General features: G+C 43.8%; 1 protein-coding gene across 3 annotated transcripts in view; it reads right to left on the reverse strand.

Annotated features, from left to right (window-relative positions):
• LOC134357865 (adenylate cyclase type 2-like) overlaps positions 1-21,694 on the reverse strand; it is a 523,538-nt gene that overhangs the window by 80,963 nt on the left and 420,881 nt on the right. For all 3 annotated transcript variants that reach the window (XM_063069584.1, XM_063069586.1, XM_063069585.1), the window contains exons 14-15: positions 9,186-9,255; positions 1,339-1,436 (exon numbers count right to left, since the gene is read on the reverse strand). In XM_063069584.1, the coding sequence (XP_062925654.1) occupies positions 1,339-1,436; positions 9,186-9,255 (168 nt within the window). The remainder of the gene's footprint in view (positions 1-1,338; positions 1,437-9,185; positions 9,256-21,694) is intronic.

Genomic DNA, 21,694 nt, shown 5'->3' on the forward strand with positions numbered 1-21,694 from the left:
ATAGATACATGTGTGTTGTTCTGCCAAGCATTGTGGGCATGCTATATTAGCATCAGAATATGTGGCAACACTTGCAGGCTGTCCGCAGCACATCCTAGGTGTGTTGGTTGTTGTGACGGGGTCCTGAATCATCCCTATGAACTGTGTTTTTGAAGAGAGAGAGAGAGTTATTTAACACAAACGCCTTGTTGTTTTTAGAGAGAGAGAGAGAGACGAAGATGGCTTTGAGGTGGTGTTATGGTTTCTCGGCAGCATGTTTACACTTTTGCAAGGACACTGGCAGCTTCCAAGTTCTTACAAAGAGAGAAGGGAGGAGCTGCTTGATGGACAGCTGGTATTCAGCACAGTGAGATAAATAGAAGGTCAGCTGTTAGACCTATAGACACGTGGTTTTGGACACTGAATGAGCTTTGTTGTGCCCACAGAAAAAGTGGGTTTTGGAGGATCGATCAATGGCTCTCGCAGTGTGAAAAGGGTGTGACCGGTGGGGAGTTATTTGTGTGTCCAACCCTCGCCTGGGTTGATAGTTCCACCACAGAAGAACGGTCCCCTTTGTTGTGGTCACAGCCGGTGACTTCTAAAGGATTTCGGAGGACAATGGGAAGATCAACGGCATCAGCTCACCTGAAGACTCAAATCTCTCCCTCTCTCTCTCTCCATCACTACTCAACTCAATACCACGAACTGAACTGAACTTTACCCATCATCGTAAGACTATTTACCCCTAGAATTGAAGAAGCTTGGTTTTCATATATTTCCACACTTACTTATATATAATCATTGCTAACCTGTTTTATATATCTGCATTTATATTACTATATTGCGTAGTTACTAATAAATACCATTAGTTAATAGCAATACCGGACTCCAAAGTGTTTTCCATTTCTGCTGGTTCTTTAATCCGTCACGGGGTACATGACAGTTGTAAACACAAACAACACATTTCACGGTATGTTTTGATGCACAAGCGATAAATAAAACTGAATCTGAATCTAAAAACAGCGAGGAAGAAGCCTTCTACATTGACATTGTCCTCTGTTGCCTGTCTTCTCCCACCATTCCATGAGCAAATAACTTGGAGAGTGATTTGATGCAGGGCCTAAAGGCGCCTTTCAAACGGGTCCGTCCTTAATGTGGGAGGACAAAGTGGAGAGCCAGGAATTCACCTTTGTCTCGTTGCCATGGCAACCCTCATCTGTGCCTGTTGGAGGTGCTAGCACTCTCTCCCCTGTATTGGTGGAAAGGTCCTCCTGTCTCAGAGAAATGTAAAAGAATGGAGAAATGGCATGGAAACCATTCTCATATTTCATGTACGTTAATACATTCGTGTACACTTACTTTGGCAAGACCAGAACCTGAACGATGAAGATGCAGGAAAATATGAGGCAAGCGCAGGTGACGTAGTACTTGAAGGCTGGAAGTGGAGTTGCTCGATACTGTAATAGTCAACAAAAAATAAATTAATGAATGATCTGCTACAAATTTCCAACATTCACTTGACAGCAAACTGATGTTTTTCAACTAGAATGGCACCCACATATCCATGGATGAACCTGGAGCATAAAAGAATTTGAAAAATATTTCCAAGCATCGGTAGTTGACCTGTATCAGCAGAATTGGAATGGTGGTAATTTGTCCTGTTAGTGTTTACCCAATAAATGTCATGTAGGAGCTAATGGCAGGAAGTTTTCACTGATTGTTAAGTATATCTGTGCAGAATAAATAGATGGCTGTGTAATTTAGTTTTGTAAAATTTAATTTTAAATGCAAACATATGTACGTACAAGTGGAACATAAGTTTTAAATAATAAAAGAGAGGTCATACATATCTTTAAGAAACTATTGAGGGGTTAAATTGGATTTTATGTAGTCTATTAAATGCTATGCAACCAACTGAGCTTTGAAAACAGGGCTTGAAATGTCCATATGTATTTCTATTTACAAAGGGTTTGTGCAATGAACCTAACTAATTGCTAGCAGTATGCAGAGCAGTGAATGAAATTATTTATCAGCTTACAACACTGACAGAATTAGTTCTGCTATTCGCTAGTTCCACTTTCCAGCTAACAGCTTTTCTCAACCATGCGCAGTTGAACGTGACCCTGAAATCGGCGAAGCTGCTGCCTTACGGGTGGAATGGCAGCGGCTCAGGTGATGGTTTACAGCACCAGCGATCGTTCCGTTCCTGCTGCTCTCTGTAAGGAGATCGTACGTTCTCCCTGTGACCACATGGCTTTCTTCTAGGTATTTCCACATTCTGAAGTTGCACAGAGTAGAAAGTTCTGGACGTGCTATGGTGGTACCGGAAGCTTGCAGGCTGTCACCAGCACATCCTCGGACTGTGTTGGACATTGACCCATATGACTAATACACGTACATTGAAACGTACAGTGAAATGCGTCGTTACGTTAACAATCTGCGCAAACCAAGGATGTGTGGAGGGCAGCCTGCAAGTGTCTGCACACATTCATTTGACTTAAAAGTTTTTGACCATAAGACACAGGAGCCCACCAAGTCTGCTCTGCCATTCAATTATGGTTGATCCTTTTCTCCCCCCCTCAGCCCCACTCCCCGGAACCTTTGATGCCGAGTGTCCAATCAGAAGCCTGTCAATCTCTGCCTTAAATACACCCAACAACCTGGCCTCCACAAGTTCCACAAATTTGCTACCGTCTGGTTAAAAAAATTTCTCTGTATCTCAGTTTTAAATGGATGCCCCTCTATCCTGAGGCTGTGCCCTCTTGTCCTAGACTCCCCCCACCATGGGAAACATCCTTTCCACATCTACTCTGTCTAGGCCTTTCAAGATTTGAAAGGTTTCAAAGAGATCCCTCCTCATCCTTCTATATTCCAGTGAGTACAGACCCAGAGCCATCAAATGTTCCTCGTATGATAACCCTTTCATTCCTGGAATCATCCCTGTGAACTTCCTCTGAACCCTCTCCAATGCCAGCTCATCTTTTCTTAGATGAGGAGCCCAGAACTGTTCACAATACTCAAGGTGAGGCCTCACCAGTGCCTTATAAAGCCTCAGCATCACATCGCTGCTCTTGTATTCTAGACCTCTTGAAATGAATGCAAACATTGCATTTGTCTTCCTCACCACTGACTCAGCCTGCGAGTTAACCTTTAGGATGTTCTGCACATGGACTCCCAAGTCCTTTTGCATCTCAGATTTTTGGATTTTTTTCCCATTTAGAAAATAGTCTGCACAGTTATTTCTTCTACCAAAGTGCATGACCATGCATTTTCCAACATTGTATTTCATTTGCCACTTTCTTGCCCATTCTCCTAATCTAAGTCCTTCTGCCTGTTTCCTCAACACTTCCTGCATCTCCACCAACCTTCATATCCTCTGCAAACTTGGCAACAAAGCAATCTATTCGGTCATCTAAATCATTGACATACAGCATAAAAAGAAGCTGTCCCATCACCAACCCCTGTGGAACACCTCTAGTCACTGGCAGCCAACCAGACAAGGATCTTTTTATGATTTTGATGTAGATGTTGAAAATCAAGCTAATGTCTTTAACTGAGGTGATCCAAACTATAAAGGGATTATAAATCTTTACAGATTAGGTGCTTGTTTTATTTTTGTCTTGCTGCTTGAGCAAATGTAAGTATTTTCATGTTTTTCTATTCCTGTTTGAAGTTCAATACAGAAAATGCCAGAGGAAAGCAAATTTCAATGGATGCTGCCTGACCTGTTGAGTTCCTCCATCATTTTGTGTGTGTTGCTTTGAATTTCCAGCATCTGCAGAATCTCTTGTGTTTATGAAGTTCAATAGTCTGCAGGAAATGGTTAGGTTTGAAATGATTTATTTTGCCATAAGTAATGCACCTTAATGGAAGGAGGTGCCTCATGGAGTGCATGCTAGCATTTCCTTTGGCAATTGTAAATGAATGGCCAGGTGAGAGAGACTATGGGATGCAGAGTAAGAACACAAGAGATTCTGCAGATGCTGGAAATCCAAAGCAACACACATGAAATGCTGGAGGAACTCAGCAGGTCACGCTGCATCAAGGGAAATGGACAAAAAGTCAACATTTTGGACCAAGACCCTTCTTCAGAACTGGAAAGGAAGGAGGAAGATGCCAGAATAAAAAGGTTGGGGTGGCGGGTATGGAAGCAGGATAGCTAGAAGCAGATGGGTGAAGCCAGGTGGTTAGGAAAGGTAAAGGGCAGGAGAGGATAAGCAGAGAGAACAGTTCCAAACGGTGGCAGGGGAGGGAAGGAGGTGGTAGGCATGTGAGGTGGGGGAGGTGGTGACAGAGGTGAGAAGAAGATGTCCGGTGTGGAAAGGATGAGTGAGCCAGGGCTGCTCTCTTTGGAGTGAAGGAGGAGAGGAGACAACGACAGAGGTATATAGGATTATGAGAGGCATGGATAGTGGGGCCAGTAGCACCTTTTTCTCCGGCAGCAATGACTAATACCAGAAGACATCAGTTCAACATGGGTGGAGGAAAGTTCAGAGAGGATGTCAGAGGAAGGAGTTTTACACAGAGAGTGGAAGGTTTCTGGAACGCGATGTCAGGGGTGGTGGTAGAGGTTGATACAATAGGGACATTTAAGAGATCCTTAGATAGGCACATGGATGAAAGCAAAAACAGGGCTATGGGCTGTGTAGGAGGGAAAGGTTAAATTGAACCAGGAGTAGGCGAAAGGTCACAGGTTGAAGAGCTTGTACTATGCCACAACTGTTCTATGTTCTTTTCAAATATTTTTATTATTATTATTATCCAAAATTAACATAAGTACATCGAAGTAAGCAACACCTACAATGACTCAAGAAAAAAAAATTATTTTAAAGATTGAAAAAAATTTTGGTGGTAAAAAAATAAACCCCTACTAAGCAAGAAAAGTGGGGAAAAAAAGAAATCCCATTAGGTGTTCAACCTCAGAGCCATGTGTCATACAAAAAGCTTCTAAAGATAAACATCAAACCGCCAGCAAGAAAAAAAAATGTACCAAAAATTTACAATTAGATCTGTTCTAATGTTCTATGTTCTAACATCCTTCAGCCTCTCAGCTGGACATATTTACCAGGAGAATAATAGCTTTAACTTAATTTCATCATTGGCTAAGGCTCAATATGATTTGCAATAATGGGTTGGAGTGAAAACTGTGAAATTGTGAAGTTATAACTGCAGGCTCCATACAGGCAAGCACATTTCTGTGTGTAAACAAGGAATCTAAGGTTTGCTCTGGTGCTACGTGTTTGAAATCAGGGATGACTTAAGAACAGAAGGAGTGAATATTGACTGATTGTTGATGGGTGAAATCAAATGAGCAGTGGAAGAGGCAAGCGGTGCAGTTGGTAGAAAATACCATTTGAAAATGGAGCTTTGCAAATTCATCTAAACTCACTCGACGTGTTCTTGTACCGTTTTCAAACTCCTTAATAAGATGCACTCCTGACTTTGTCCTTCATCATCATCATCACTCTGTGCAGTGTTGTATGACAGCATCAGAATGTGCCGTGTCGTATGACATCATCATTGTGTGCCGTGTCGAATGACGTGGGCGATTATGGTCTTGCCATGACCGTAATTATTCTTGGTAAATTTTTCCACAGAAGTGTTTTGCCATTGTCTGCTTCCGGGCAGTGTCTTTGCAAGATGGGTGACCACAGCCATTATCAACATTCTTCAGAGCCTGGCATCAGTGGTCACAAAACCAGGACTTCTGATATAGGCGCTATACCTTGCCCAAGGGTGACCTGCAGGCTAGCAGAGGAAAGGAGTGCCCCACTCCTCCTTTGGTAGAGACGTATCTCCATCCCACCACCCCTTTAACCTCCACCGCCCTTTTTATTACTGCCTCCTTAGCTTGTGCTTCAAAGACCTTCTGCCCTCTTGTACATACAAGCCCTGGAAATGTTTCTGCATTCAGAAAGGCACATTAGACTAGTGACAGGTGATAGGCCCTGGTGTGCTTAAGCGTTAATCTTTCACGTTGAGTGATCAGAAAGGCTGTCTCTCTGCTGGCATCACCATTGTGGCAGAAGTCAAAAGAGATTACAGGTGCTGGAATTCAGAATAAAAACCATAACACCTACGAGCAGATTTATGCTATCTGGCCCAGCGAGTCTGCTCTGCCATTCTACCTTGACTGATTTCTTTTCCCTCTCAACCCCCATTCTCCTGCCTACTCTCTGTAACCTTTGACAGCTTTACTAATCAAGAACAATCAAGAGCTGTAAGCGTAAAGGAGTTGGGGGCTTATGGTTCTGGTTAACAATGGATGGTGCAATCCTGGTCATATTACGATCGAGGAACGTGTTTGTAGACTGGATATTGAACTTTTTGCTGTTGGACTCCGGCCAGATTCCATCAAGATACAACACTGGGCGTCACGGGAGGTTGTTCCTGCCTGTGGCCATCGAACTTTGCAGCTCCTCCCGTGGAGGATCAGACACCCTGAGCCAATAGGCTGGTCCTGGACTTATTTCCATCTGGCATAGTTTGCATATTGTTGTTTGATTGTGGTTTTGGTATTGCTATATTTATGCTCTATTCTTGGTTGGTGCGGCTGTAACGAAACCCAATTTCCCTCAGGATCAATAAAGTATATCTATCTATCTATATCAAGCTCTGCTTGAAGCATACCCAGTGGCTTGTCCTGCACAGCTGTCTCTAGCAATGAATTCCACGCAGTCACCACTATTTGACTAAAGGAATTCCTCCTCATCACTGATCCAAAGGGACATCCTTGTACTCTGAGGCTATGTCTTCTGGTCCTAGACTCCCCCACTACTGGAAACATCCTCTCCACATCCACTCTTTCTGGGCTTTACAAGATTCGGTAGGTTTCAATGAGATTCCCCTTCATTTTTCTGAACTTGAGTACAGGCCCAGAGCCATCAAACACTCCTAATGCTTCGTACACTATGTAAACAAAAACACTAAGTAAATAAACGCTGTTAATAAATACAGAACGCTGGATGGACCTGGTGGATCAAGACCCTGCACTGGACTGAAAGGGAACTCGACAGAGAGCCAGCATGCAGCAGGACAGAGGGGGATGGGAAGGTGATAGGTGGAGCCAGATGGCAGGCGATGAGGTTGAGCCAATTTGTGGAGACTGGTGGTTAGGGGAGGTGGGGAGCGCAGCAGTGGAGGTGGGGATGGTTTGGAACAGATCCGGTTGGTGATCGGTGAAGCCAGATAGAGAGTGGGTGAATGGCAGACGGTGCCAATTTGTGGAGGCTAGGGAAGGGTGGCAGTGGTGGTGGCGGGGATGGATTGGAAGGGAGCTGGCCGGTGATCAGTGAAGCCAATTGGGGAGGGGATGACAGGCAGAGGTGAGGGAGTGGCTGGGGATGGTGTTGAGGATGGCTCGGAACAGAAGCTATATGAGTTATATCTTGTAACTCCAAAACATTAAATTAATTCAAAGAAAAACAAGAGGGCTGAAAGGTGCAAGCCTTAGTCTGTTCTTTACCAAAAGTGAGATGCACACGAATCACATGGAAATATCATGATATATGCAATTCACTTACTTTTACATATAACTGCAATGAATTACTCAAATGAACATGAATGCTTAATCAAACAATATATTTACAATATTACTCAAATAATACTGAAATAATAAATACACAGCAGTAAGGTGATAAGTAGAGTCAGACTGGGATGGGGTGTGCGGGAGGGGAGGGGGAGAATGAAGGGCCGGTCATGCCAGGTTGTAGAGGTGGGGTAGGTGGGGGCGATGGTTTGGAACAGAAGCTGGTAGGTGATAGGTGGAGCCATGATGGGCAAATGAAACCAGGTGAGGGGAGGGTGATAGGAGGGATGAACAAAGGGACATCATGGGTATGTGGGAAGAGAGCAATGTTGTGTGCGTTACCTGAAGTCCAGATAGGTGTTGGACGACAGGTATGGTTTGGCTCATTTATTTTTGTCACATGTGCCAAGATACAGTGAGGAACTTGCCCTGCACTCTGTTTATACGGCTCAAATCATTGTACAGAGCATTGAGGTAGAATAAAACAATAACAATGCAGAATAAAGTGTAAAAGCTACAGAGAAGGTGCAGTGTAGGTAAACGATGAAGTGCAGGATCAGAAAGTGAAGATTGCGAAGCCAAGAGACCATCTTATCAAGCAAGAGCTCCATTGAAGAGTCTGAAAACACCACAACATGCGAGATGGTGGCTTTGGTTGGAGAGCAGGGAGAAACACATAGAATGTGGGATGGCTGAGGGATGAGGCGAGGCTGAGGACAAGGGGATGGGTATCAGAGGAGTTATCATCAGTTTAGTGTACAGGAGGGTGTCGAGACAGATGGAGTTGGCGGGTGAGGGGTGGCTGAGGACGGGATGGGTATTGGGGGAGTTATCATCAATTTAGTGTACAGGAGGGTGTCGAGACAGATGGAGTTGGGGGATGAGGGGTGGCTGAGGACAAGGGGATGGGTATCAGAGGAGTTATCATCAGTTTAGTGTACAGGAGGGTGTCGAGACAGATTGAGTTAGGGGGTGAGGCGTGGCTGAGGACAAGGGGATGGGTATTGGGGGAGTTATCATCAATTTAGTGGTTAGGAGGGTGTCGAGACAGATGGAGTTGGGGGGTGAGGGGTGGCTGAGGACAAGGGGATGGGTATCAGGGGGAGTTATCAGTTTAGTGTACAGGAGGGTGTCGAGACAGATGGAGTTGGCGGGTGAGGGGTGGCTGAGGACGGGATGGGTATTGAGGGAGTTATCATCACTTTAGTGTACAGGAAGGTGTTGAGACAGATGGAGTTAGGGGGTGAGGGGTGGCTGAGGACAAGGGGATGGGTATCGGGGGAGTTATCATCAGTTTAGTGTACGGGGTGGTGTGGGTTGAGACAGAGGTCAGTTGCTGGCAGGACCAGCAGGCTGGGTGGCACAGTGAGGGTGTGAAGGAGACTGAAATGAGCTGGGAAGGTGGTGAGAGCACTGGGGAAGTAGATAACTTACAGAGGACCTCCTCACCGGGGGAACTCAGAAGCAGGTTCAACCCTCAAACCTGCTCAGGCTAGTCGTGCTTTGTTGAAGCAAGCCTAAAACCTCACTCCTATATATATATTAACACACACAAACTGATGGAGGAACTCGGCAGGTCAGGCAGCACCTATGGAGAGGAATAAACAGTTGCCGTTTCAGGCCGAGACCCTCCATCAGGACCTGATGTGACACCGATGTGAAATAATGTGGCACCTACCTCCTTTTCCAATTCTTGATTGTGAAAGAAAAGTGAAATTCGCTGAATGTCGTCCGATTTTAGCCACTGTCTGAAAAAGCAAACGCATTTTTTTATAATGGCGAACAAACAAAACTGCAGATGCTGGAATCTGAAACAAAAAGAGAAAACCTGTACACGCTGCAGGTGGCAGAGCACCTGGTAACTCGGATCCGTAAACCCAAATAAAATGATCAAAGATCAGGAGTACCCCGTTGTCTTCTCTGCTATTCACCAAGATCATGGCTGAATGGTTCGTCACCTCAACACTGCTTTCTCACCCATACTCGATAACACTTCACCCCTGAGATTAACATCTATTTATTCACCTTTCTCCATAAGTAAATGTTCAAAGATTTTGGTTTCACTGCCCAAAGAGTTCCAGACTCATGGTGCCCTGAGAGAATTTTTTTTTTGCTTCATATTTACCTTGAGTGGCATCCTTTTTTATAACAGTGATAGTTACAGGCAGTGGCCACTTTATTAGGTGTACCTGCTTGCTGATGCAAATCTTTTCTTTATTTGTTTATTGAGATACAGCGTGGAATAGGTCCTTCTGGCCCTTTGAGCCACGCTGCCCAGCAGTCGCTGATTTCACCCTTGGCTAGTCACGGGACAATTTGCAATCAGCCGGGGTAGTTTGAGTATCTCAGAAGCTGCTGATCTCCCGGAATTTTCATGCACAGCGATCTCTAAAGTTTACATAGAGAATGGTGCGAAAAGCGAGAAACATCCGGTGAGTGGCTGTTCCGTGAGTGAAAACGCCTTGTTAACGAGAGAGGTCAGAGGAGAATGGCCAGACCAGTTCAAGCTGACAGGAAAGTGACAGTAACTCAAATAACCACATGTTACAACAGTGGTGTGCAGAAGATTGTCTCTGAATGCACAACATGCCGAAACTCAAAGCAGATGGGCTACAGCAGCAGAGGACCACAAATATATACTAAGTGGCCATTTAAGTGGTACTGGAGGTATCCATTAAAATGGCCAGTGAGTGTATCAGACATCTCACCTCTCCCGGAAGTTCTGGGAGTCTCCCGCATATTAATAGTGGCTCCCTGATGCCCGCAAATTATATACAATGTCCCAGAAATTGATTTATTTGAGAGTGAGCGTGAGAGAACGTGCGAGAAAGTGAGCGCGAGAGAGCGACCACGAGCGAGAATGTTCCAAAAAAAGAAAATATGAAACGTACGTCACCCCAGACTACACTAAAGTGTACCCCTGCCTAATAGGGGTCAAAATAATGACAGTGTTGCTCGCTGCACTGTTTGCAACAGTGACTTTTCTATTGCCCATGGTGGGTTAAGACTGTAAAAGACATGTTGAGGTGAGTTTATCAGGTGTCATTCATTCATTAGCATAGCTAACGTTATTTAAACTAGCTGGTCAGCTGCTAAGGAGCTACTCTATTGCAGACATCCCACCCCTCCCGGAAGTCTCCCGCAAATTGATGATGCTACCTCCCTGAAATGAGTTTTTGCAGGGTGGGATGCTTCAATCTGGTTCTCTTGCTCCTCTAAGTTCCAGTGGATGTACTTAATTATTCAACTGTTCACTCGACGCAAGCTACTTCTTACAGGTATTAGTCCAGTAAGCATTCTTAAACTGCTTTTATATTCTACAGTACCTTTAATAAAGAGAACAATACTGCATACAATGTCTTATATAAATAAAGTACAGTGCATTTTTTTGTATTCATCTCTGTTTACAATAATTAACCAATAACATTTTGGATAAAAATACTGAAATGCAAGAGACACCTTGCTGCTTAAATTCATGACAGAATTTGAATTTGCTTTAATTCATTATTCTTGTAAAGTTGTACAGTCATACAAGAGTACAGCACAGAAACAGGCCCATGCCAAGCCATTCAGACTGCCTACACCCACAGACCTACACTTGGACCATACCCTTCACACCCCTACCATCTACGTACCTCTCCAAACTCCCCTTAAACCTTGAAATTGAGCCCACATACACCACTTCTGCCGGTAGCTTGTTCCACACTCTCACAACCCTCTGAATGAAGAAGTTTCCCTTCATGTTCCCCTTAAACCTTTCACCCTTAACCCATGACCTCTAGTTGAAGCCTGGACTGGACAGCATCCCAAGGTGAGTACTCAGGATGTGCGCAGCACAACTGGCAGGTGTGTTTGCAGATATTTTTGATCTCTCCCTCTCCCAGTGTAGAGTGCCCTCCTGCTTCAAATTATCCACCATTGTCCCTGTACCTAATAAGACCAAGGTGACATGTCTGAACGACTGGCGTCCTGTTGCACTCACCTCAATAATAAGCAAATGATTTGAGAGGCTGGTCAAGGACTACATCTGCAGCTTGCTACCACCCACACTGGACCCCTACAATTCACCTACTGACACAACCGATCAACAGATGACGCAACAGCCACAGCTCTACACACCGTCCTTACACGTCTGGAGAAGAGGGATGCTTATGTGAGAATGCTGTTCTTGGACTATAGTTCAGCATTCAACACCATAGTTCCATCCAGGCTTGACAAGACGCTCAGAGACCTCGGCCGTGACCCTGCCTTGTGCAGCTGGATTCTGAACTTCCTGTCAGATCACCAGCATGTTGTAAGAGTGGTCTCACTCACCTCCAACCCTCTGACTCTTAATACAGGAGCCCCTCAGGGCTGCGTACGGAGTCCTCTCCTTTACTCTCTGTATACCCATGACTGTATCGCCACCCAGAGCTCCAATCTGCTAATTAAATTTGCCGATGACACTACATTGATTGGCCTATCTCAAACAATAACGAGGTGGCCTACAGGAAGAAGTCATCTCTCTGACACAGTGGTGTCAAGAAAACAACCTCTCCCTCAATGTTGAAAAATCAAAGGAGCTGGTTGTGGATTACAGGAGGGATGGAGATAGGCTAACCCCTATTGACATCAATGGATCTGGGGTTGAGAGGGTAAACAGCTTCAAGTTCCTTGACATCCACATCACCGAGGACCTCATGTAATCTATACACACCAACTGTGTGATGAAAACAGCACAACAGCGCCTCTTTCACCTCAGACGGTTGAGGAAGTTTGGTATGGGCCCCCAAATCCTAAGAACTTTCTACAGGGGCACAATTGAGAGCATCCTGACTGGCTGCATCACTGCCCGGTATGGGAACTGTACCTCCCTTAATCGCAAGACTCTGCAGAGAGTGGTGCGGACAGCCCAGTGCATCTGTAGTTGTGAGCTTCCCATGATTCAGGACATTTACAAGGACAGGTGTGTAAAAAGGGCCCTTAGGATCATTGGGGACCCAGACATCTTAACCACAATCCATTCCAGCTGCTACTATCCAGGAAACGGTATCGCAGCATAAAAGCCAGGACCAAACAGCTTTGGGATAGCTTCTTCCACCAGGCCATCAGACTGATTAACTCATGCTGATCTGAGTGTATTTCTATGTTACATTGGCTGTTCTATTTATTATAAATTACTATGATTGCACATTGCACATTTAGACGGAGAAGTAATGTAAAGATTTTTACTCCTCATGATGTGAAGGATGTAAGAAATAAAGTCAATTCAATTCACCCAACCTCAGTGGAAAAAGCCTACCTACATTTACCCTATATATTACCCTCATAATTTTGTATACCTCTATCAAATCTCCTCTTAGTCTTCTACGTTCCAAGGAATAAAGCTGTTACCTATTCAAGCTTTATTTCTAACTCAGGTCCTCCAGTCCCAGCAACATCCTTGTAAATTTTCTCTGTACTCTTTCAACCTTATTTACAACTTTCCTGTCTATGTGAGCATGACATAAAGGCACTTAATGTTGTCTTGATTGTACCCATTATTGCATAAGGATAACTTAATACCACAAGACATAGGAAGAGAATTAGTGCATTTGGCTACTCAAGTCTACTCCGCCATTTCATCATGGCTGATCCATTTTTCCTCTCAGCCCCAATCTCCTGCCTTCGCCCCATATCCCTTCATGCCCTGACCAATGAAGAATCTACGATCTCTGCCTCAAATATACATAAAGGTTTGGCCTCCACAGCCGCTTGCAGCAATGAATTCCACATATTCACCATTCTCTGGCTAAAGAAATTCCTCCTCACCTCCGTGCTAAAAGGACGCTCCTCTATTCTGAGGCTGTGCCCTCTGCTCCTAGACTCCCCCACCATAGGAAACACCCTCTCCACATCCACTCTATCAAGGCCCTTCAACATTCGATAGGTTTCAATTAGGTCACTCCTCATTCTTCTGAATTCTAGTGAGTGCAGGCCTAGAGTCATCAAATGCTCTTCATATGGTAAATCACTCAATTCCTGGAATCGTTTTCATGAACCACTTTTGAACCCATAGCAGTGTATGCTATTGTTTAAATATTTCTTATTATAATTTATAGTAATTTTTTATGTTTTGCTCTATACCGCTGATGAAAGGCAGCAAATTTCATGATATATGATGGTGATAATAAACGTGATTCTGATTTTAATGTATCTCCGCTTCTCCGGTGCAAGCGTCAGGAACTCGTGAAAGAGGCAGGAAAATGTGATAGAGTCTGCTCATTGAGATAGAAAATCTCCTGTGTGAGACCCCTTCTGCTTTTCAGAGAAATTAAATAGAGAGGCTCTAAGAGAGAGAGGTCCAGAGTTACAGTAAGTGATGCATCAAGACGGGAGGTGGCACAGCACGTAGATAAGATAAATCTTTTGACAGCTACGTATGTGAAGCAATGAGCTTCCACCTCAAATTGCAGCACCCCTCTGTATTGTGCCATGGTCTCAACTGAAGCCTCATGAGTAATTTTGCATTTGTTAATGATGATTTGCTTGAAATATTAGCCCTTCACAGCTACTGAATCAAAATACAAAGTAAATTTATTATCAAAGTACATACAGTATGTGTGTGTGTCACCATATACTGCCTTGAGATTCATTTTCTTGCAGGCATTCACAGTAAAACAAAGAAACCTGATAGAATCAATGAAAAACTACACACGAAGACTGACAAACAACAATTGTGCAAAAGAAAACAAACTATTATGCAAATACAAAAACAAACAAACAAATAAATAAAGAATGCTAAGAACATGATTTGTAGAATCCTTTAAAGTGAGTCCATAAGTTGTGGAATCAGTTCATAGAAACATAGAAAACCTACAGCACAATACAGGCCCTTCGGCCCACAAAGCTGTGCCGAGCATGTCCCTACCTTAGAACTACCTAGGTTTTACTCACAGCCCTCTATTTCTCTAAGCTCCATGTAGCCATTCAGGAATCTCTTAAAAGACCCTATCGTTTCCGCCTTCACCACTGTCACTGGTGGCCCATTCCATGCACTCACCGCTCTCTGCGTAAAAAACTTACCCCTGACATCTCCTCTGTACCTACTTCCAAACTATGCCCTCTTGTGCTAGCAATTTCAGCCCTGGGGCAAAGCCTCTGATGATCCACACGATCAATGCCTCGCGTTATCTTGTACAACTCTATCACGTCTCCTCTCATCCTCCGTCGCTCCAAGGAGAAAAGGTCGAGTTCACTCAACCTATTCTCACAAGGCATGCTCCCCAAGTTTTCCCACACTGAATCAGAGCTTGATGGCTGATGGTTAATAACTTCATGAACCTAGTGGCGTGGGACCTAAAGCAGCACCCTGTATCTCCTTCCTGATGGCAGTGACGAGAAGAGAGCGTGGCCTGGATGGTGGGGGGCATTGAAGATGGATGCTACGTTCTTGTGGCAGTGCTCCTTGTAGGTTTGATCATTGATGGGAAGAGCTTTTCCTGTGATGAACTGGGCTGCATCCACCACTTTTTGAAGGCTTTTCCATTCTTGGGCACTGATATTTCCATACCAGGCTGTGATGTGATTAGGACATTCTCCACTGTGCATCTATAGAAGTTTGACAAAGTTTTTGATGACATGCTGAACTTATGCAGAGTTCTGTGAATGCCATGTAAAGTGTATTAGTCCCATCTGCTGTGGCCATACTTCCTATGAGTAACTTCCTACAGCGGCAGGACGAAAAACACTCACCGCAAACAGCAGCAGACTTTGAAGACTTTAGAAGGTGTTTGAGCAGCCTCCTGCAGTATCTGAAGCATCTCCTGATGTCAGCAGTGTCATTTTAAAATTGTGAACAAAGGCGGCAAGTGCCACAAAGTGCTCATGGTTGAACTGTGAGTGATCAATTAAAGTGTTAAGATGTGCCCAAAAGGCCCGATGTCTGTCACTGAAGCCAGAAATAGCTGTGGTGTCAATAGTTGTGTGATTGAGGTCAGGGAATGTTTTTCCTGCCAGGATGAACAATGCCCATAGCAAAATTAGTTTGTGCATTACTTTTAGTGTAAATGGACGGTCTCTTTTTAACTCATGAACTGAATAGCTTTTACATGACCTTTGCACATAAAAAGGGACACAATTGGGTCTCTTTACTTAGCAGTTTTCTCTGAACCCTTTTGGTGCTTGAACGAATATCTTAACTGAAGGAAGAACAGTAAAATCACATATATTTTTTGGCTCTTCAGTATGTCTTTATGTTTCCTGTCTGCCAGATAAGAAGGCCATGGCACTAAATAGTCTGCAACGGTGCCATAGGATTGTACTTTGCTTACTTCAAGGAGGACTCCAGTAAGTTCTAGCTGAGCACCTCTGGAATCACTAGGATTGATTTGGGTCCCTGATTAGGTGAGGTTTGTTATGTTCTGTAGCTTCAAAATATTAAATTAAATCTAAGGAAAACAAGAGAGCCGAGAGATGCGAGTCTAAGTTCACCATTTCCTCTAAGCGAAGTGTGCATGTATTATGTGGTAGCACGATGACATGTGCAAACCACTTATGTATAATATAACCCCTAATATATTATTTAAATGAACAAGAATGCTTACTCAACCAAAAATATACAAGATTATTCAAATATTACTGAAATATTCAATTCACAACAAGGCCCACAGTCATTTAAAAGCCCAAATAAAGTATCTCCTCGAGGAGGAAAGGGACAAAACCACTAAAAGTTGAGCAAGGCATAAACACAGTTGTGCGGAAGAACACACAAAGAGATAAATAGTACAGCTTATGAGATATCCAGGTAATTGTAAAGGAGAAAGGAACATGGGCACAGGGAATTGAAAACATGAGAAAATCTGCAGCTACTGGAAATCCAAAGCACCACACACTGAATGCTGGAGGAATTCAGCAGATTAGGCAGAATCTATGGAAATGAATAAACAGTCGATATTTCAGGACGAGACCCTTCATCAGGACTCATTAAAGTAATTAATCGGTCCTGAAGAAGGGTCTCTGCCCAAAACATAAACTTTTAAATTCATTTCCATAGATGCTGCCTGGCCTGCTGAGTTTCCCCAGCATTCAGTGTGTGGTGCATATAAAATGAAAGATATAAGAGGGAAAAAGGCAAGGAGATAAATAGGTAAGTCCCAGGGATCGCATGATACAAATGTATAGGGAATTGAATGTTAGATTTGACTGTGATCGCAGCTGGCTCAAAAACAATTTAATCAGGCAGGACCATCTACTCAGTATTTAGATATGTCAGGATAAAACCTCCTGCTGATCCAAAAGGCAGAACAATTAAACCTTCCTGTCTAAAATATGTCCCAAGCGATTCAATTTTTAATTCTCAGGCTGTAGCACATTCATTCCACTGAAACGTTGTCTGAGTACAACAGTTTGCTTTGAATTTCTCATTCAGTTGCCTTGCTAATCAAATCAGACCTCAATTTTTTTTACACAGTACATGTAGCGGATGGAGGTGGCAGTGGGAAGAGGGTATTTAGCTGTTGTTTTATTTCTCTCTCCACTTCTGTTTCCTGTCATATGCACAAGTTTGTACATGTAGGTACAGGTGCAATGGAAAACTCATTTGTGCTGGGACAAGCACATCACATCAGATACACAAAATTCAAAAGGAAAACATAAATTGTACAAAAATTACACAAGGAAGAATACTATTAGAACACAAAATATAGCGCATTGTAGTGCAAAGTAGTCGTTGTGTTTCTGTGCTGAGGCTGTGAATTAGGCTGTGCACGTTGGTTTAAGAACTGAACTGTTGAAAAGAAGTAGCTGTTCTTGAACCTGGTGGTGAGGGACTTCAGGCTTTTGTACTTCCTGCCTGATGATAGTTGCAAGGAGATGGCGTTGCTGGGGTGGTGGGGGAATTTGATGATAGAGCCTGCTGGTTCAAGGTATTGTCTCATGTGAGACCATACGACCATCAGATGTAGGACCAGAAATGGGCCATTTGGCTGACTGAGCCCGCTCCGCCACTTCATCAAACTCCACCAGCTAGGCTCAGCTCACCACTCTGCAACTGGGTCCTGAATTTCTTGTCAGAGCGTTCACAAGCAGCGAGACTGGGCCCTCACCTGTCCTCCACTACTATCCTGAACACTGGTACATCACAAGGTTGTGTATTGAGTCCCATACTCAGACATCCCACCCTGCAAAAACTCATTTCAGGGAGGCAGCACCATCAATTTGCGGGAGACTTCCGGGAGAGGTGGGATGTCTGCAATAGAGTAGCTCCTTAGCAGCTAGCCAGCTCGTTTAAATAACGTTAGCTATGCTAATGAACAAATGACAACTGTTAAACTCACCTCAACATGTCTTTTACAGTCTTAACCCACCACGGGCAAAAGAAAAGTCACTGTTGCAAATAGTGCAGCGAGCAACACTGTCATTATTTTGACCCCTATTAGGCAGGGGTACACTTTAGTGTAGTCTGGGGTGATGTACGTTTTATATTTTCTTTTTGGAACACTCTGCCACTCTGACTTTTTTTGGAACTCTCTCGCTCTTGCTCTCGCTCTCTCTCTCGCTCTCACTTGCTTTCTTGCTCTCACTCTCTCTCTTTACGGACGCTCTCACTCGTGCTTGCTTTCTTACTCTCGCTCTGTCTCGCGGTCGCTCTCACTCGCGCTTGCTTTCTTGCTCTTGCGCTCGCTCTCTTGCTCTTTCTCGCGCGTTCTCTCACGCTCGCTCTCAAAAAAATCAATTTCTGGGACATTGTATATAATTTGCGGGCATCAGGGAGCCACAATTAATATGCGGGAGACTCCCGGAACTTCCGGGAAAGGTGGGATGTCTGCATACTCTACTCCCTCTTCACTTATGACTGTGTACCTGCATTTAACACCAATACCATCGTCAAATTCACAGGTGACACAACAGCGATCGGGTTGATCTCTAACAGAGATGAATCGGTGTACAGAGCGGAGGTACAGAACTGAATGAGCTGGTGTTCAGAGAACAACCTGTCTCTTAATATTGCAAAGACTAAGGAGCTAATTATCAATTTTGGAAAGTCACGGGATGACGAGTATGCTCCAGTCTACATTAACGGAAACACAGTGGAGAGAGTGTCCAGTTTCAGGCTTCTGGGAATATATATGTCGGAAGACCTTACATGGTCCACTAACACCACAATAGTTAAGGAAGCACAGCAATGCTTGTTTTTCCTCAGGACGCTGAAGAAAGCTGGTCTATCTGAACAGATGCTGGTGACCCTTTACCGCTGCACCATAGAGAGCATCTTAACATACTGCATCTCTGTGTGGTATCTCGGTTGTACAGCCGCTGATAGGAAAGCGCTTCAGCGGGTCGTCTCTAGCGCACAGAAGATCATCGGGACACAGCTCCCAGTCCTGGAGGACACCTACAGCTCTGGCTGCCTAAGGAAAGCTACAAGCATCTGTAAGGACAATACACACCCATGCAATCATCTGTTTGAACTTCTTCCATCTGGCAGATGTTATAAGATTTTCTATGCCCGCACTTCCAGACTGAAAAATAGCTTTTTCCCCAGAGCTATAATTGCTCTGAACCAATCGATCAAGCATCATCCATAAATTTGTTATATTGCTACTTTAATACTGGTTTTATGGCCGTCATGCATCTGGGTTGTGCTTTTGCTGGTACTGGCTGGTTACCTGATTTTATTTATTGTTTATTTATTTATTTGTTGTTTTATAGCATTGAGTACGAGAGTTGCAAGCTCATTTTCGCTGTATTGGTGCATGACAAATTATACTATGCAATGACAATAAAGATATTTCAATTTCAATTTGAATCATGACTGAACCATTTCCCTCTCAATCCCTTTCTCCTGCCTTCTCCACATAACCTTTCATATCCTAACTAATCAAGAACCTATCAACCTCCACCTTAAACACTCCCAATATCCTGGCCTCCTCAGCTGCCTATGGCAACAACATATGAAAACTCTTTCATTCACAGAATCATTCTTGTGAACCTGCTTTGAACCCTCTCCAACGTCAGCACGCCCCTTATTAGATATGGGGCACAAAACTGCTCACAATATTCCATGTGTGGCCACACCAATACCTTATAAAGCCTCAGTATTACATCCTTGGAGGCATGGGAGTGTAGCACAACACTTTACAGTATAGGAGACCACAGTTCAATTCCCATCGCTGCCTGTAAGGCGTTTGTACGTTCTTCCTGTGCCCATGTAGGTTTCCTGCCACAGTCCAAAGGCGTACTGGTTAATAGCATAATTGGTCATTGTAAATTGTCCCCTGACTAGGCTAGGATTAAATTCGAAGTTGCTGGGAAGGATTATTCCATGTTGCGTCTCAATAAATAAATAAATGAATATTCTAATCCTCTCAAAATCAATGCTAACTATGCATTTACCTTCCTCACCACTGAGTCAGCCTGCAAATGAACCTTTAGGGGATCCTGCACGAGTACTCCCAAGACCCTATGCACCTCGGATTTTTGTATTTTCTCTGTTTAGAAAGTACTCTACACTTCTATGTCTTCTACCAATAAGCATGCACTTCCCAGCACTATATTCCATCTGCCACTTCTTTGCCCAATCTGCTAATCTGTCTAAATCCTCCTGTAGCCTCTATACTTCCTCAACACTACCCACTCCTCCAGCTATCTTTTGTCGCCTGCAAACTTGGCCACAAACCATCAATTCCGTCATACAAATCATTGACGTAGAACTTAAAAAGGAGCAGTCTCAACACTGACCCCTGTGGAACAGCACTAGTCTCTGGCAGCAATCAGAAAAGGCTCCCTTTATTCCTACTCTTTGCCTTCTGCCAATCAGCCAATGCCCTATCCATATCTTTCCTGTAGACCATTGGCTTTTACCTTGCTAAGCAGCCTCATGTGCGGTACCTTGTCAAAGGCCTTCTTAAAATCCAAGTACATAACATCCACAGATTCTCCTTCGTCTACCCTATATAACCCAAAAGGCCTGTTTCTGTTCTGTAATGTTCTATATAACAATTACAGCACGGAAACAGGCCACCTCAGCCCTTCTAGTCCGTGCTGAACCCTTACTCTTACCTAGTCCCACCGACCTGCACTCAGCCCATAACCCTCCATTCCTTTTCTGTCCATATAGCTATCCAATTTAACTTTAAACAACATCGAACCTGCCTCAACCACTTCTGCTGGAAGCTCATTCCACACAGCTACCCCTCTCTGAGTAAAGAAGTTCCCCCTCGTGTTACCCCTAAACTTTTGCCCTTTAACTCTCATCTCATGTCCTCTTGTTTGAATCTCCCCCACTCTCAATGGAAAAAGCCTATCCACGTCAACTCTATTAATCCCCCTTATAATTTTAAATACCTCTATCAAGTCTCCCCTCAACCTTCTACGTTCCAAAGAATAAAGACCCAACTTGTTCAACCTTTCTCTGTAACTTAGGAGATGAAACCAGGTAACATTTTAGTAAACCTCCTCTGTTTGTTATTTCCTCAAAGAATTCCAACAGATTTGTCAGGCAACATTTTCTCTTGAGGAAACCATGCTGACTGCGGCCTATTTTATCATGTGCCTCCAAGTACCCCAAAACCTCATCCTTAATAATAGGCTTTGACATTTTCCCAACCATTGAGGTCAGGCTAACTGGCCTATAATTTCCTTTCTTCTGCCTCTCTCCCTTCTTAAAATGTGGAGTGACATTTGCAATTTTCCAGTCCTCTGGAACCATGCCAGAATACTTCAATTCTTAAAATATCATTACTAATGCATTCACAATTTCTTCAACTACCTCTTTAGGAACCCTGGACTGTGGTCCATCTGGTCCAGGTGACTTATCTACCTTCAGACCATTCAGCTTCTGAAGCACCATCTCCCCGGTAATAGCAACTGCACTCACCTCTACTCCTTAACTACTGGCATACTACGAATGACTTCCACAATGAAGACTGATGCAAAATACTTAAACACGAGAAAATCTGCAGATGCTGAAAATTCAAGCAACACATACAAAATGCTGGTGGAACGCAGCAGTCCAGGCAGCATCTACAGGAAGAAGTACTGTCAACGAAGGGTCTCGGCCCCAAACGTTGACTGTATTTCTTCCTACAGATGCTGCCTGGCCTGCTGCATTCCACCAGCATTTTGCGTGTGTTGCAAAATACTTATTCAGTTTGTCTGCCATTTCCTTGTCCCACATCACTACCTCTCCAGCATTATTTTCCAGCATTCCGATATCTACCCTCGCCT

This window comes from Mobula hypostoma, chromosome 17, assembly GCF_963921235.1.
Source record: "Mobula hypostoma chromosome 17, sMobHyp1.1, whole genome shotgun sequence".
Lineage (NCBI taxonomy): Eukaryota > Metazoa > Chordata > Chondrichthyes > Myliobatiformes > Myliobatidae > Mobula > Mobula hypostoma.